We start from the raw sequence: 14,710 nt of genomic DNA on the forward strand, positions 1-14,710 counted from the left end.
AGCCTCCTCTCTCTCTCACCTCTACTACATGCTGGTAGCTGGCATGCGCCCGTCTGGCGCGCTTGTGTAAGCCAAGCACCAATAAACAGTTAGTCTAAGTTTTACAATAATCCGCGAGTGTTCATTGACTTTTCCTCCTTTTGAATCCACGTCCTGAGTACTACTATCACCGCCGCGTGTTCATACGTCTTTACGTCCGTGCGCGGATAGATTATAGTCGGTAGAATCTAGTGCCTTCTGCACAGCCGACGGAAACGGTGAATAGTAGCATAAACAACAAACAACTTAAAATAATAATGACGGCCGAGCTACCGTCATAATTGCTTGGCTGAGTAATCGCCATTAATTATACATAACTGAAATATTAATTATATATTGATTGGCTGAGTAATCGCCACTAATAATACATATTTACCGAGGGTTGAAGAAAACAAAAAGTTTGATCTTTCATTTGACAGAGAATTACCCATATATATATAGCCTATCTTGTAAGCCATTTAAACCTTAATATTGGTAAAAGTAAGAGTTCGATCTGGACTACGACCACCAAAAAATTCATGGAGATACCTTTTTATAGTGCAAAAGTTCCTGTATGGGTCCTAGAGTGGCAGAGACCCTGTATCTTTGGTTGAAAATGAAGATATCTATAAATTTGTTCTAAAATGATTGATAAATAATGGAATTTCTTAGAAGTAAGTTGGGCTCATGTGTAGAGTAAAGGACTTTAAATCGAGAGCTACGGGGTTAATCCCAGTTACAGTACTTTTTTAAAATATTTTTTTCTTAACTTTTGAAGATAATTCATGTTTTTAAAAGTTTCATGGTGCCCAACAATACATTTGTAATGTACAAGAATTTGTTAAGAAAATTTTGTTATATGAGCACTTATATCAGGATTTTCAGCCGGGGATAATGATCATTAAAAAAACGTTCAACTTATAAGATTGAAGCTCAACGTTCCTTGTCTTTGCTAAACAGTTATTTATGCAGAAACCTTTTGCGTTGTCAAAGGAAGCCTCTGAAAGAGGGTATCTATTCATGTTCAAGATTATTTACGAACATATTTTTTGTGTAGGTTTTTCTCTTATATCTATATTAAAATCTCCAAGTATGCTATGGTTTTTAATGTGTACATTTTGCGACAAGACCTTCTTTACGCTATCAACAAATTTAGTTTTTGGCAAATCGTCGCATCTATACATCGCAGAAATTGTAATTTTTCAGGGGTCAATAAACTTATGTCTGTAGTTACAATACTCAATCTATCAATTATTTCTAGTCTAGTTTTTTCATGAATATTAGTTTTGACGTATAAAATTACTCCATCGGCTTTATTAATTTTACTTTTATAATTATAACTTGTATAACTCTGTAATTGATAGTATAGAGGATATTGTAAGTTTCAGGTTTCCGTGCATATATTGATACAAGGTTTTCTTGTTAATAAACTTTTTAATGTTTATATTTAAGCTTCTTATGTTCACATAAAAAATTTAATTTTTCTTTATTAAGCGTTTTCCATTAAGTGATCTTAAATTTTATATTTCTAACACCATTTGCTTAAATTATCGAGCTTGTAATCCTGATGCATTAATCAGTCCGTAATATTCGCTTTTTAATGTGTATGCTATAGTTGTATTAGTCAAATTTGAGTACGTCCCAGATGTTCTTGATTGCGTCGCTTTATTTGACGTACTTTCTACCATACTGACATATGTTGGTATGGTAGGTTTCATCGTGTTGTCAGTAAAGTCAATAAACTTTCATATCTTGACTTGTAGAATTTTACATTCGTAGCTATCTGTAGCCAGGTGCTCAATATTATATTTTGTCTTGAACTTGTTTTTTAACAAATAGGATGTTTTTACACTGGACTATATAAACATACCGTTTCTCTCTTATAAGCGCATTAATAAGGGAGTAAGGTGGCCTTTAGATGTATACTCAACCTTGTTATTTTTTTTCTTTCAGAAATATTCTATTGGACAAATCCGCATATGGCCATTCAGCTTAAGATCTAACCAAACATGCAGACCAACTTTAATTGAATCGGAGACAGATCTTCAGAAACCTATTACTGATTGCGCTGAAAGTGGCAACCCTTGGAATATTTTTGTTGAACTAGCAGCTCCTGATTCAGGATTGACAGCATTACCAGCTTTTGACAAAGATACGGATGTTTTATTATTTTTTAAGTTGTATGACCCAAAAAAACGGAAAATACATTATTGTGGTCATCATTACATGCCTGTAACGGCTAAAGTTCGTAAGTATTATTCCAACTACTTCAATGTGTTCAAATAATTTTATTCTGAAAGAAATCATTTTGTTATTTAAAAAGAAGGATAATATTGCAGTTGAGAAATCGTTATCAATTTACTAACACGTGATATTTTCGAACCCATTTATAGCTTTTATATCTAAATACACATGCGCACACATGCATACATACATACTACGATGTCTCTTTTTTCCAACTTTAAGAGCTGCTGCCCTCTACATCGAATCTTTATGCAAAAATCTACTTCTACTATTATATTAAAGTGTTTAATGTACCTGTATGCCGTGAAGCCATTCACATCTTTTCTCTATAACTTAACATTTAGGAGATATCCTGACACCTGGACATCATCTATGAGGCAGATATAATCTTGGGCCTTAAAAGTTATTTTATTAGTGTTGAGACAATTATTTTCTTAACCTAAGAATGCCCGGGTAGAAATAACTTACAAGAAAAGGTCTTCGAGCTTGACAATTTACAAGGAACGAATAAAAGGTATTTGACTAAACGCGTGTTATTCGCACGAGAGCTCTCTGACAAGTGAAGCGCCGTCGCCGCACAGCGACGTCGGCGCTGCCGTCCAGAGAGGGGCTAGTAGCGGGGGGGGGGGGGGGGAGTACGGCCTCATGTTCTGCGTGCTTGTCTACGTCGAGCCGAACACCGCTCGCTTACACTCAACACTCCCTCCCAAGCAAAGTTCGCTCGGCGTCGTTTAGCGTCTGAAATGAAACAAGCAATTATTAGTATTTTAAATTTTGGTTTAAGAGCAATTTGGTTAGTTTAGCATGCAATTCAAAAGGCAAAGCCTTTGTGAATATATCTGCTATTTGTTGCTTAGAGGCAATCCAGCTAATTTTTATTAGGTTTCTGGCTACACATTCTCGGACATAATGTTCTCGAACTTCAGTCATGTGTCTAAGTTTATTTGTACTGCTTACTTGAGAACTAGCCTCAGCGGCTTTATTATCACACCATAGGGTCATGGGTAGAAAAGAGTTTCTTAGAATCAAGTTTCTTAGATCTTCCACTCCTCATCAGTGGGATTTATCTGGTGTCTACTTAACACATTCACCGCATATGCTATGTCGGGACGTACAGTATTGGCAAGATACAAAAGACAACCTACAACTTCTCTGTAAGGACCATTAGTTTTGTTCAGTTTGCTGTCGAGCTGATCTTGGCTTTGCTCTCTGTCTCGCCTTTCTCGAGTTGCCACTTGGCTTGTCACCATAGGCGTTCTTTGAGGATGCATCTTACTGTATCCAAAACGTTTTAACATTTTGTCAATGTAATTCTCTAGAGTTAGAGTCATTATTCGATTTTGTCTATCTCTATGTATTTCAATGCCAAGGAAGCTCTTAGGCTCTCCCATATCAGACATTTCAAATTCCAGCTTGAGTTTTAGAGAGGTTTCGTCTAGTTTATTCAAATCATTACTGGCAACTAGTATGTCATCGACATACAGTAATAGTATCAGGTATTTGTTATTGTCTCGCCAAGTAAAGAGACAGGGTTCGGAATCATGTGACTGTAATCCTAGTTTTGTTACAACTTCTGTAAATTTCTCATACCACTTTTTCGGACTTATCTTCAGACCATATAAGGCACGTTGAATCTTGCAGACTTTATCTCGTCTGACTTCTGGTGAACAGTCAACACCCTCGGGTATTTCCATATAAACCTCACAGTCGATTATTCCATTCAGGAAGGCGGTTTTAACATCAAGCAGTCTTACTTCAATATCGAATTTGTTTATTATAAGAAGCACTGATCTGATTAATGGTAGGCGGGAAACAGGCGCATATTTTTCCATGAATTTGTATTTGTTTTGATCTTTGAAACCTCTTATTACAAGTCGAGCTTTGTATTTAATTTTGTTATCCAATCCAACTTTTGTTTTTAATACCCATCTTGAGTCAATGATGTTTGGCCTTTTTTCTCCTTGAGTTGAAGGTCTGTCAACAATTTTCCAAACTTTATTTTTCTCCATTGAGTCTAATTCACTTCTGATAGCCTTTTGCTATTCAAGCTTGTTTGTGGTGCTCATGGCTTCCTTATAAGAGTTTGGATCACATTGTACGGTGGCAACGAATGCATTTAGTTCATCGCTTTCCAGTAAGTTTAAGTCTGATTCAAGCGTATGTGACTCAGATGGTTGTTCGACTTCTTTTTCTTTCCTTGGGCGTCCTCGCTTCCGTTTTTCTCCCTCCGTTTCAGAGATCAAAACCTCGTTTTCTTCGTCGAACTTAACAAACCATGTTTCTTGATTTATTTCTTCCATCGGATTAATCCAGTCCTTGATACTCCGTTTATTGTATTTGTCGCCAAATACAAGTTTTTCGTTGAATCGAGCATCTCTGCTTTCATAGTATTTTCCTTCTTCCGGTTTCAAGAATAAGTAACCCATTGGTTTATAGCCAATCAATACTACTCTCTTTCCTAGCTGATCAAACTTAGGTCCTGTTTTTCTTTGTACCTTGATATAGGCAATTCAACCAAATCACCTTAACTGTTCCAAGTGAAGTTTAAAGTTTGGTTCGAACTTTAATAAGGGTGGTATCATCTCATTCGAGCTGTGAGGAGTTCTATTATAAAAGAAAACTGCTGCATTCAGGACGAGGTCCCACATATTCTCAGGAAGACGTGTATCATACATTAGGGCTCTCGTCTTTTTCTGGATGGTCTGATTGAATCGTTCAGACACACCGTTGTGTTCTGGTGTATCAGGGCTTGCTAATTGTAGCACGAGTAAATTCCTCATTTTCAATCTCTCTTTTATCCTTAGACCTATTACCTGCAACACTTACAGGGGGATACTCCCGACGCCTTGTGGTAATATATGCAACAACTCTATTTGGTATATCTTTATCATTTTCATATCCATTAGGATTATTTGTTTCCAGCTCTATTACCCAATAAGGTTGCTCATATATTCCAGAGACGAAGATTGTTTTGAACTCTGGGTCGAAAATATCGATTCGCTTGTTATCCAAGTAGATACCTAAACCCTTATCAACAAATTTCCTTAACGACAGTAAATTTTCGGACAATGATTTAGCATAAATCACATTTTTTAAGCTTAAGAAATCATTACTTTTTGTATGACTGGAAACGTTACCCGCTACCTCCGATTTTATAATCGCTGAGTCATCGTCGTTCGCACATTTAATATCAAGCTTTTTGGTACTATCAAACGTTTTAAAAATTAATTTAGAATTAGTCATGTGCTCCGTTGCACCCGTATCAGCCAGAAATCTAATAAGTTGATTATTATCGTTTTGTTCTGTATCGTAAGACTTACTGTCTACATACAGACTCACACACTCACCAGATTCGGAAGCTTTGGTAGAATTGTTGATTTGTTTATTCTGTCTACCTCTTCCGCGTGATCTGCCTCGGTTTTGGCCTCTATCAAACTTATTTTTCTTTGGATCGCTACCTTTGGGGGCTTCTGAGTTTCGCCGTTTTATACCACAATTTGAGCCACCATGTCTACCACCACCACGATAAGAATTTGATGAATCATACCTTCTTTGACTTTGACTCTCATTCTCCTGTAAAATCTTTTCCAGCTGTTTTTCCGAGTATGGGCAATCTGCACGGACGTGTCCTTCGTACCTCTTGCACCTGAAGCACATTTTGCCGTTTCTCGTGCACTCATCTTTATAGTGGCATTTATTGCCACAGTTGTAGCAAAGTACTCCAGGGTGAGAGACGTGGTAGGCTTTGGCTCCTGTGTCGGTCTTCTGTCCAGCTGATTCAATCTGTCCGGCTCGAGCCTGTTACATGATATAATCCTTAAGTTGATTTATTGTCAGTGTTTTACCTGTTGCATTTTTATGCAAGAAATCGGACTCTTCAACTTTTTCACAACAATAGCTTCAAAAAATGCATCTCTTATCTCTACCTCAGACAAAGGAGGCGTATCAGGCAATTTATTGTATGTTCGGACTATTTATCAAACTTATCCCAGAAAGCAGATGCCTTTTCCTTTTTCGGATTATATCGAATGCTTTGTAATTCTTTTCTCACGGTTCTGGTAGTTACGTTAACTTTTACGTTAAATTACGTTAAATTTTTTTTAATATGTTTAATTTCATCCAGCAATTTAACAGGATCGCAAATATCTGATACCTTATCGTAGTAAGATATATCAATTCTATTTATGATGATATCTCGGACTCGAACTTTATCTTTTTCCAGCTTTACCTGATCAAACACACGTGCTGGTTTGACTGTTGGATCAATTACATAGAGCAAATCCGAAACAATTAGTTCTGAATTTTAAAAAATCCAGAAAGGTATTTACATTCAAGCTTTGTGTTAGTTTATACTCCCTCCGAACTGTGCTATCGCGATTTGTTACTTCTATTCGAATTTTATCTTTAATATTTCCAAAGTTCTTAGTTGATTCGATTTTATCAATTTCATCTCGGACTAATTTTGCTAAGAAGTCTTTACTCACATGCGCAGTCGAGCTTTGAGGTTTCGGAGATTGATTATTTTTCTTATCAATCACCGAACTTCCAGCTAAATCTTCTTGCTCTTGCAAGAAATCCTGTTCTGTCCAGTACGCAACTTTTTCTGCAATCCACTCGTACTTTTCTCTTACTTCCCACTTGTATTTGACCATTTCGGACGCCAAATCATCGTGTATTTCATCGCATCTCGTATCAATCAGTCCTCTGAGTTGTTCATTCTCCTTTTCCAACCTTTCCAGCTTAGCCACAATCTCTGAAAATTCAAATTTCTGATTAGTTTTTGCAACGAGATTCAATTCGGGCTTATTTGTCCTCATTCCCTGACGGGTTTTGTTCAGTCCCAAATCCAGTTTTATAATATCTGTTGATTTAATAACTGGGGTGGATTTACTTATTATCTGTAGATCCAGCTTTTGCTTCCAGCTTGTTATATCCAAAGATTCGGACTTGTCTTTCTCATAGTTTTCCAGCTGAAAGGCCGGCCTACCGTCAGTAGTCACTGGTTCTTCATCAAGCTTTGAGGACGTAGACAACTCATGTTGACTTGAGTTAGACTTTTCTGCCGAAGCCACCTCTTCAACTCGAACTCGTTCGATTTCTTTCTTCAAAGATTCCAACACCTGCTCCTTGATGAGAGAGTTATCTAAGGAAAATTTTTATTCATGAGTTACTTGTTTTTGACGTACGACAATCAAAAATTTGCACTCTATCACATACAGCAATATTAATGGACATATGCTCAATTGACGTACGCATACACTACGCTGCATGTACTGGTCAACATTTTAATTTGGGACTGAATTGCATGCTATTTGAATTTTAATATGTACATATTTATTGAAAAATAGGAATTTTCTTTTCGAACTTATTACAGATTCAAGCTTTTACCTATTTCATATTTAATACCGCTCGACGTCATTATGTGAACGTATCCAGCATCGTTCATTTCGGGATATATAGTATCCTCGGGGTGTTCGTCGGATATCCCTAGTTCCTGGTCCTGGAGTAGCAGGAACAGCTGAACATTTTTCTCATCTATTTAATTCGAGCATATCAGTTAACTGTTTATAATAATTTTAATTGAGCATTACATTGCAATTTAATTTTAATTTCTATCTGACTATTTTTTAATTTAATAAACATTTTTGGTTTCCGAATATATCCGCACGCCGCAACACAGTTCGTTATTCTATTCATCGGACAATGTACAGCATATACTGTAGCGTACACGTGTATGTCAAACTTTCGTGGAGCGAGCGCCCTCTCTGGCGCGCCTGGGTATTAAACTCGACGCGTCTCTCTCGCTCTCAACGAGAACAACATGGCGTACGAGCGTTTCAACGGCTTTCTTCACGGCAAAAGTTCCCGCGCTTTACTACACCGCAATCTTTGTTTCACGCGTCTCTCGCGCTCACATGCGCGCTCGAACCTGTTGCCTGGCCGCGCAATTTCTCGGAATCCGCCGCTTCGCACGACTGGTCCGCACGAATTTTTCGTCATCCTCGCCGACAGACTTTCCCGTCTTTTCATGAGAAATTTGCACTCGCGCACTTTTCACTTATGATAAGTAATGTATGACTTACCCTTGGATTGAGGTATGTAAAAAAGCGCTTTCTTTTTGTCGAACATGGTTCAGCTCGAGCTTGAAAAAGACTGCCGTCAAACAAGAAAGCCGACGGTCGTCTCCGCGTCCAGAAAATCCCTTCACCACGTCGAGACTCCTTCGTGCGTAGATCCGTGCGTCACACAAATCGAGCGTTGACTATCGGACTGTAAGATATCGAAAACTTTTGTATCACTACACTCGCGAGTTATTTCACCAGGCACACAAAGGTCTAACAAAGTCTCATGCGCACAGTGGAAGCGTGCTGGGCCCATAACCTGTTGAGACAATTATTTTCTTAACCTAAGAATGCCCGGGTAGAAATAACTTATTTTCACTTATCCAAAAACTATTTATTGAAACACATCGAGCTTATATCTTACAAGAAAAGGTCTACGAGCTTGACAATTTACAAGGAACGAATAAAAGGTATTTGACTAAACGCGTGTTATTCGCACGAGAGCTCTCTGACAAGTGAAGCGCCGCCGCCGCACAGCGACGTCGGCGCTGCCGTCCAGAGAGGGGCTAGTAGCGGGGGGGGGGGGAGTACGGCCTCATGTTCTGCGTGCTTGTCTACGTCGAGCCGAACACCGCTCGCTTACACTCAACAATTAGTTTATTATTAATTTAATATTTCATGATATACCATATTTTTCGTATATATCTTATTTGAATCATCATTATTTTTACTTTTATCTTCGAATTTTTTGAAAGTAAAATTGTTAAATTTTATTTTTAACGTTACCCTGGATGATGCTACATAAAATCGACCATGACTGAAAACTAGATTTGGTAAATAGACACCAACTTTATTAAATGTTTGGCCTTGTGATTTGTTGATTGTCATGACACATCCTAATCGTACTGGAAACTGACGTCTTGTCATTTCAAAAGAAATTTCTTCTTTTGTAGAAGTCACATCAATCTGTGAAACAACTGTACTAAATTGTTTACTGCTAATTATTTCTGCCTGTCTACAGAATTACATCATTTTCCTTACTAATAATCAAGAACCATTAAAAAGCCCATCATTCAAATTTAAATTTCTCAGCAAAATTATTACAGCACCTACTTTTAAACGTAACTTATGAGGCGGTAGGCTATTTAGCGTAAGTGAATTGACAAACCACTGCCAATTCATTGACATGTAGCTTTCTCAAACTAAATTTATAGGTCCAATAAATAAAATATTGTTTAGAGGAAGCAAGAGTTTTGAGAAAAATTGGTTTTTACATTTTAGATCTTTATATGAGAACCGCTTGACGAAATCGTTTAAAATTTTAGCAGCAGATAGCTTTTTTTATGGTAAATCACCAAATAAAATTTTGAAGCATTTGACTACATTATTTTATAGATATAAGAAATAAAAAATTTTCAAACAAAAATTGAAACCTTGATATTTTAAGAACCATAGGGGTTTGAAAGCTGCGAAATGAACTTAGCCAAAACACATAAAATATCTACTTTTTTCCAAAATCTCAAGTGCAATAAGGCCTTTCTACGTCCGTAATCAAGGCTCAAAAAAATTTTTTTTTAGGCATATTTTTTTTAGTTTTTGATTTATTACTGAAAAAATAAGTAGTCAAATCACTGGAAATGGAATATAGTTTGATACGTCACCCATCGACATGATGTTTTACGTGAGGTTATGATGTTTAGTTTCAGAGATATGAATTTTTAAAAAAAAATCGCCTTTTTTATTTTATCTGCCGACACACACACACATACACACACATCCATACAGATATTTTCTAAAAACACTTGATATTTATCTTTTTATGAGATTTTGATTATTATTTAACTCTTAATTTTACTATCGCAAAGCTTCCTCTGGGAGGAAGCAAAATTCTATTGGTAACATCTCTTAAATATCATCTTTGCATGAATCTACAATTAGATACCATCTTATATCGCCTTGCATCCTGTTTAAAATGTTTATTGGCATTATCTCTCTATATTAATAAAAAATCTTCGTCGCCGCCGTTTCAGAAATTAGCTGCCTCTCTATTTGGGTTAAAATTATGCCTTTTTTCACGTTATTTTTAACCCAACTTTCGTTATTGTGTTAATAATGAACGATTTTTACGTAATTTTACTGTTTCTGGCTCTCCCTCATTTTGGGTTACCTTCATTATAACTTCCCCTTATTTGGGCGGCCCATGATATATATTTTACCCTATTTCGCTTTGCTCGCCAATGCCTTATTTGGATAAAATATGCTATGATTAATTATTATCTATTAATTTACTAAATATGCAATTCAGAAAGTACTGACAGATTTCCACACCATCCAAGGGGTACTGCATGAACATACTGTAAATTTAGTGAAGTACGCTGTTGGTTCCTTTTTTTTTAATATTCCGTTAATAAACGTCAACGATGTGTTTTTCTTAAATATCATTAATAATATTTATTACTCTTTATATTATATAAGTCTCTTTACATTTATATTTTTACATTTATTATGTGTTTTTCTTTAATGTTTATTAAACTTATTATTAGAGTAAAATGTTTTTTGCCGTGTAGACCTCTATAGGTGTGGGTACGCCTAAATAAATAAAAAAAATGTTTTTCTTTATCAAATTTATTTAATTTTTGTTATTAACGTTTATTAACAAAAAAGTGGTATCTCCAGTAGGCCTATTAGACTCTTATAATTTGCATTATAAAACTTTTGCTTTCATTTAAAATATATTTAAAAAAAAAATTACCTTTCTCATATTTGTATATATATATATATATACATATGTGTGTGTGTGTGTGCGTGTGTGTGTGCGCGTGTGTGTGTAGGTGTATGTACAAGACCATTTTATTAATATATGATATTATTTTTCTTAGATTTTCATTATTTATCGAGTTGTTGCGAAAAGGCGTTAAAAGAGTTAAAGCCTGGCTTATGAAGCCCATTTTTATTAACTCGTGTTTATGAAGCCCAACTATTTTTCAACATTTTTTTTTACAACTTTTCCTTGTATACTTTGTTACAAGTAGGTAAGCTTGTTCTAAATGTGGATTTGAATCACGGAATGCCATTAAAAAATTTCAAATATTTCTTTAAACATTTCTTAAATTAGTATTTAAATTATTTTCAAAATATTTTTAAACGTTTGTAAAATTTTTTAAAAAATTCTTATAAAACCGTTTAAAAAATGATTAGATAAACATTAAAAAAAATTTTACCCAATTTTACCAAATGTACATCAAGTGGCGCGGTAGCGCCACGAAGGCGAGTTTGAAGCTGACGAAGCCGCGATGCCCGTGACACTATTTACTTCTATATTGGTGTTCGGATTTTTCATGATACAGAAAGAAATGCTTATTGTTACTGTTCGTAAGATTTTTTGGCTTATTAGTATGTTTTCTGAGCTAAACTATGATTTCCAACAAAAATATTAGTGAAAAGGCTGCTTATTTTTATAATATGTGAGTGTATAATCCACAAATGCTAAAATTACGTTTTTCTTCTTCAGCCCGAAATGTGAAAGGACCGTTAAGTTAGTCGCAAGAAGTTTTAGGACCGTGAAGTTGGCCGCAAAACTATATACAGATGAGAATTGCTTTCTCAAGAAAATATAATAATATATTACGATATTTTGAATTAAGAGGTTGCCAGTGCATACTCTGCGTTCCGGAGCTGTAACGGTAACTAGTTTGCCAGGGTAGCCGATGACACGGTCTAGGTGGCGCGCTCCGTGGTTTTTTGTGTCTAGGTGTAAAAATCATTCGAGGAAGGTGTCTAGAGGTACAGGGTGGCCGATAACGACGTCTAGGTAGTTAGCCCCGTGGTTTTTGGTATCTAGGTGTAAAAATTATTCAAGGGCGGTGTCTAGATGTACAAGGTGGCTGATGACGAGGTCTAGGTGGTGCGCTCCGTGGTTTTTGGTGTCTAGGTGTAAAAATCATTTAAGGGCGGCGTCTAGGTGTACAGGGTGGCCGATGACGAGGTTTTGGTAGTTCGCACCGTGGTTTTTGGTGTCTAGGTGTAGAAATAATTCGAGGATGATGTATATTAGAACAATCAGTGATTTCGTCTTCGTAATAAAAATGTTACAAAAAAGTTGTGGTCGAATGGTGCTAAAGATGCTTATATTTTATTTATACGACTTTTAATATGAAATTCTCTAAACAATTTTAAATAAAAGATTGAAATCTCTAAAAAAAATTAACTCTTAAAAAAGTAAAAGGTTAGGCGAGTTTGATATATTTCGCAACAAAATTACAGATAGAAAAGAACTGAGATCAATCAAATAAAGTCAAGTTTTATATTTAATCGTAATGAAGCAAAGAACAACTCTTAAGATAATTACTACGTCACTTGCCATGCCCGTTTCATTTTGTTTATTGGGGAACAACTAAATTTTCTTTTTATATATATTAGAACGTCATACAAACACTATAAGTACAATGAGATATAAATTTTGAATATTAAAAAATGTTTTTAAAATCTTCGTAATTATTTGATGACAGTATTAATTATATTAACAAAATCTAACAAAAAAATAATATTAATTAAAAGTTTTTTTTTATTTACATTTATAAAATAATGTGAATTGTGAGATTATAACAATCATAACATTTATATTCTGTACTAAAATGTAATACATAATACAATATTTACTTTTATATTAAATGATAACGATATATTCAATCCCCAACGAAAAATAAAAATTAAAATAAATTAAAAAAAAAAACATTGTCAACTGCAGATGATTACAGAAAAATGTCGGAATTGAGACGCAGATAACAGTAATCTTTTGTCGTCTTCAGTTTTATTTAGTTTGCCAGATACTTCAGTTGGATTTTTTTTTCAGGTGTAAAATTTTACAATTTAGAAAATAAATTAAAAAATGAATACAACAGACAATAACTATTAATAAGTGAAGACAACAGCTCTTCCATAATTCAAAGCAGTTTCCTTAATTTTATATTGGCTGTCTTCTAAGTTCACTAGTTTGTTCCCAATCAAAACAGCTATCTTCGGATTTCTACACATTTTTCTTAACTTTTTTTAAAACACGCCGTTAATAACATTGAAAAGAAAATTAACTTTTAAAATAGTGAAAGGTTAGGCGAGTTTGATATATTCCACAACAAAATTACAAATAAAAAAAAACTGAGATCAATCAACCAAAGTCAAGTTTATTATATTTAATCGTAATAAAGCAAAGGGCTTACTTAACTTAAAGTAAAATTATATACTGATCAATCAGGAAGAACTCTCAAGATACTTACTACGTAACTTGCCATGACCATTTCATTGTACTCATGGTGTTTTTATGGCGTTATAATACGTAAAGAGAAAATTTAAGTTGTTCACCAATAAACAAAATGAAACGATCATGGCAAGTTACGTAGTAAGTATCTTGAGAGTTTTTAAGTGAATACTTCTATGGGCTCGACGGGTACACATTTTACTGGGCAGTGAATCGGCGAGCGGCGACCGTCACGGCAGCGCGACAGAATGATCGTTACGAAAGCAGCGGCAGCTCTTTCCCCCCACCACGCACTCTTCGCCGCGCATGTTAGCATGCTCGCACAGCTCAGCTCTTCCCTTACATATCAGCCGCACTTATTTACACACGCTGCAAGTGGGTATCGGATTTTCTCGGATTTCGGACCTGCTAATATAGCGGTAGATTTTCATGGTACTTCAATTTTTCGCGTCAACTAGACGACGTGACTTTTTTAATATGCTCAAAACATTTGCAGGTAAACATTATTGATTTATTGCGGAAAACATTATTACTGTATGACACGCCCAAGCGTAAACCTCGATTTACCGCACGCTTGTACCAAAATGTACTCTCTAAATCTCGGATTACGCACGTTGTGTCATAATATATCGTACGATACTATTATTCTTATTATATTTTCTTTATTCGTATTATATTTTGCCTATCCTAAATTTACAAGTTGATCAATGAATTCTTCATCTAAGATTTTTTAACTCTCCAAAATAAATGCGAAGACGCATTTGAATTTGCGTCGAAAACTAATTAATTTTAGTTTTGCCGCGAAGACTGTATATAGTATGTATATTTGGAACTCTCGGGTCGAAGACTATAAAGTACATTTGCAGTGCGCTGCGAAGACTAGTACATTTCTCACTTCATATACGTTTGATTCTCTGGTACCGAAACTATTCAAAATTTTCCAAAATTCCACATCATCTATTTAAGTGTTCACTTCTATCGGCTGTCCCCGAAACAGCTACATTTTTCTAATTGATCAGTATATAACTTAACTTAAGTTAAGTAAGCCCTTTATTAACCAAAAATTTTTTGGATTTTTTGTTTATCAGATGCAATAACATATGGCATCAACCACTCTATCTTTGATACTTTT

At 35.3% G+C, this 14,710-nt stretch overlaps 1 protein-coding gene across 6 annotated transcripts in view; it reads left to right on the forward strand.

The window, feature by feature from the left end:
- The window catches only part of Usp7 (ubiquitin carboxyl-terminal hydrolase 7), a 611,141-nt gene that overhangs the window by 397,986 nt on the left and 198,445 nt on the right, over nt 1-14,710 (forward strand). For all 6 annotated transcript variants that reach the window (XM_032601215.1, XM_032601217.1, XM_031921170.2 and 3 more), the window contains 1 exon segment: nt 1,972-2,266. In XM_032601215.1, coding sequence (XP_032457106.1) covers nt 1,972-2,266 — 295 coding nt within the window.

The sequence above is a fragment of the Nasonia vitripennis genome (assembly GCF_009193385.2).
Source record: "Nasonia vitripennis strain AsymCx chromosome 1 unlocalized genomic scaffold, Nvit_psr_1.1 chr1_random0002, whole genome shotgun sequence".
In the NCBI taxonomy this organism is placed as follows: domain Eukaryota; kingdom Metazoa; phylum Arthropoda; class Insecta; order Hymenoptera; family Pteromalidae; genus Nasonia; species Nasonia vitripennis.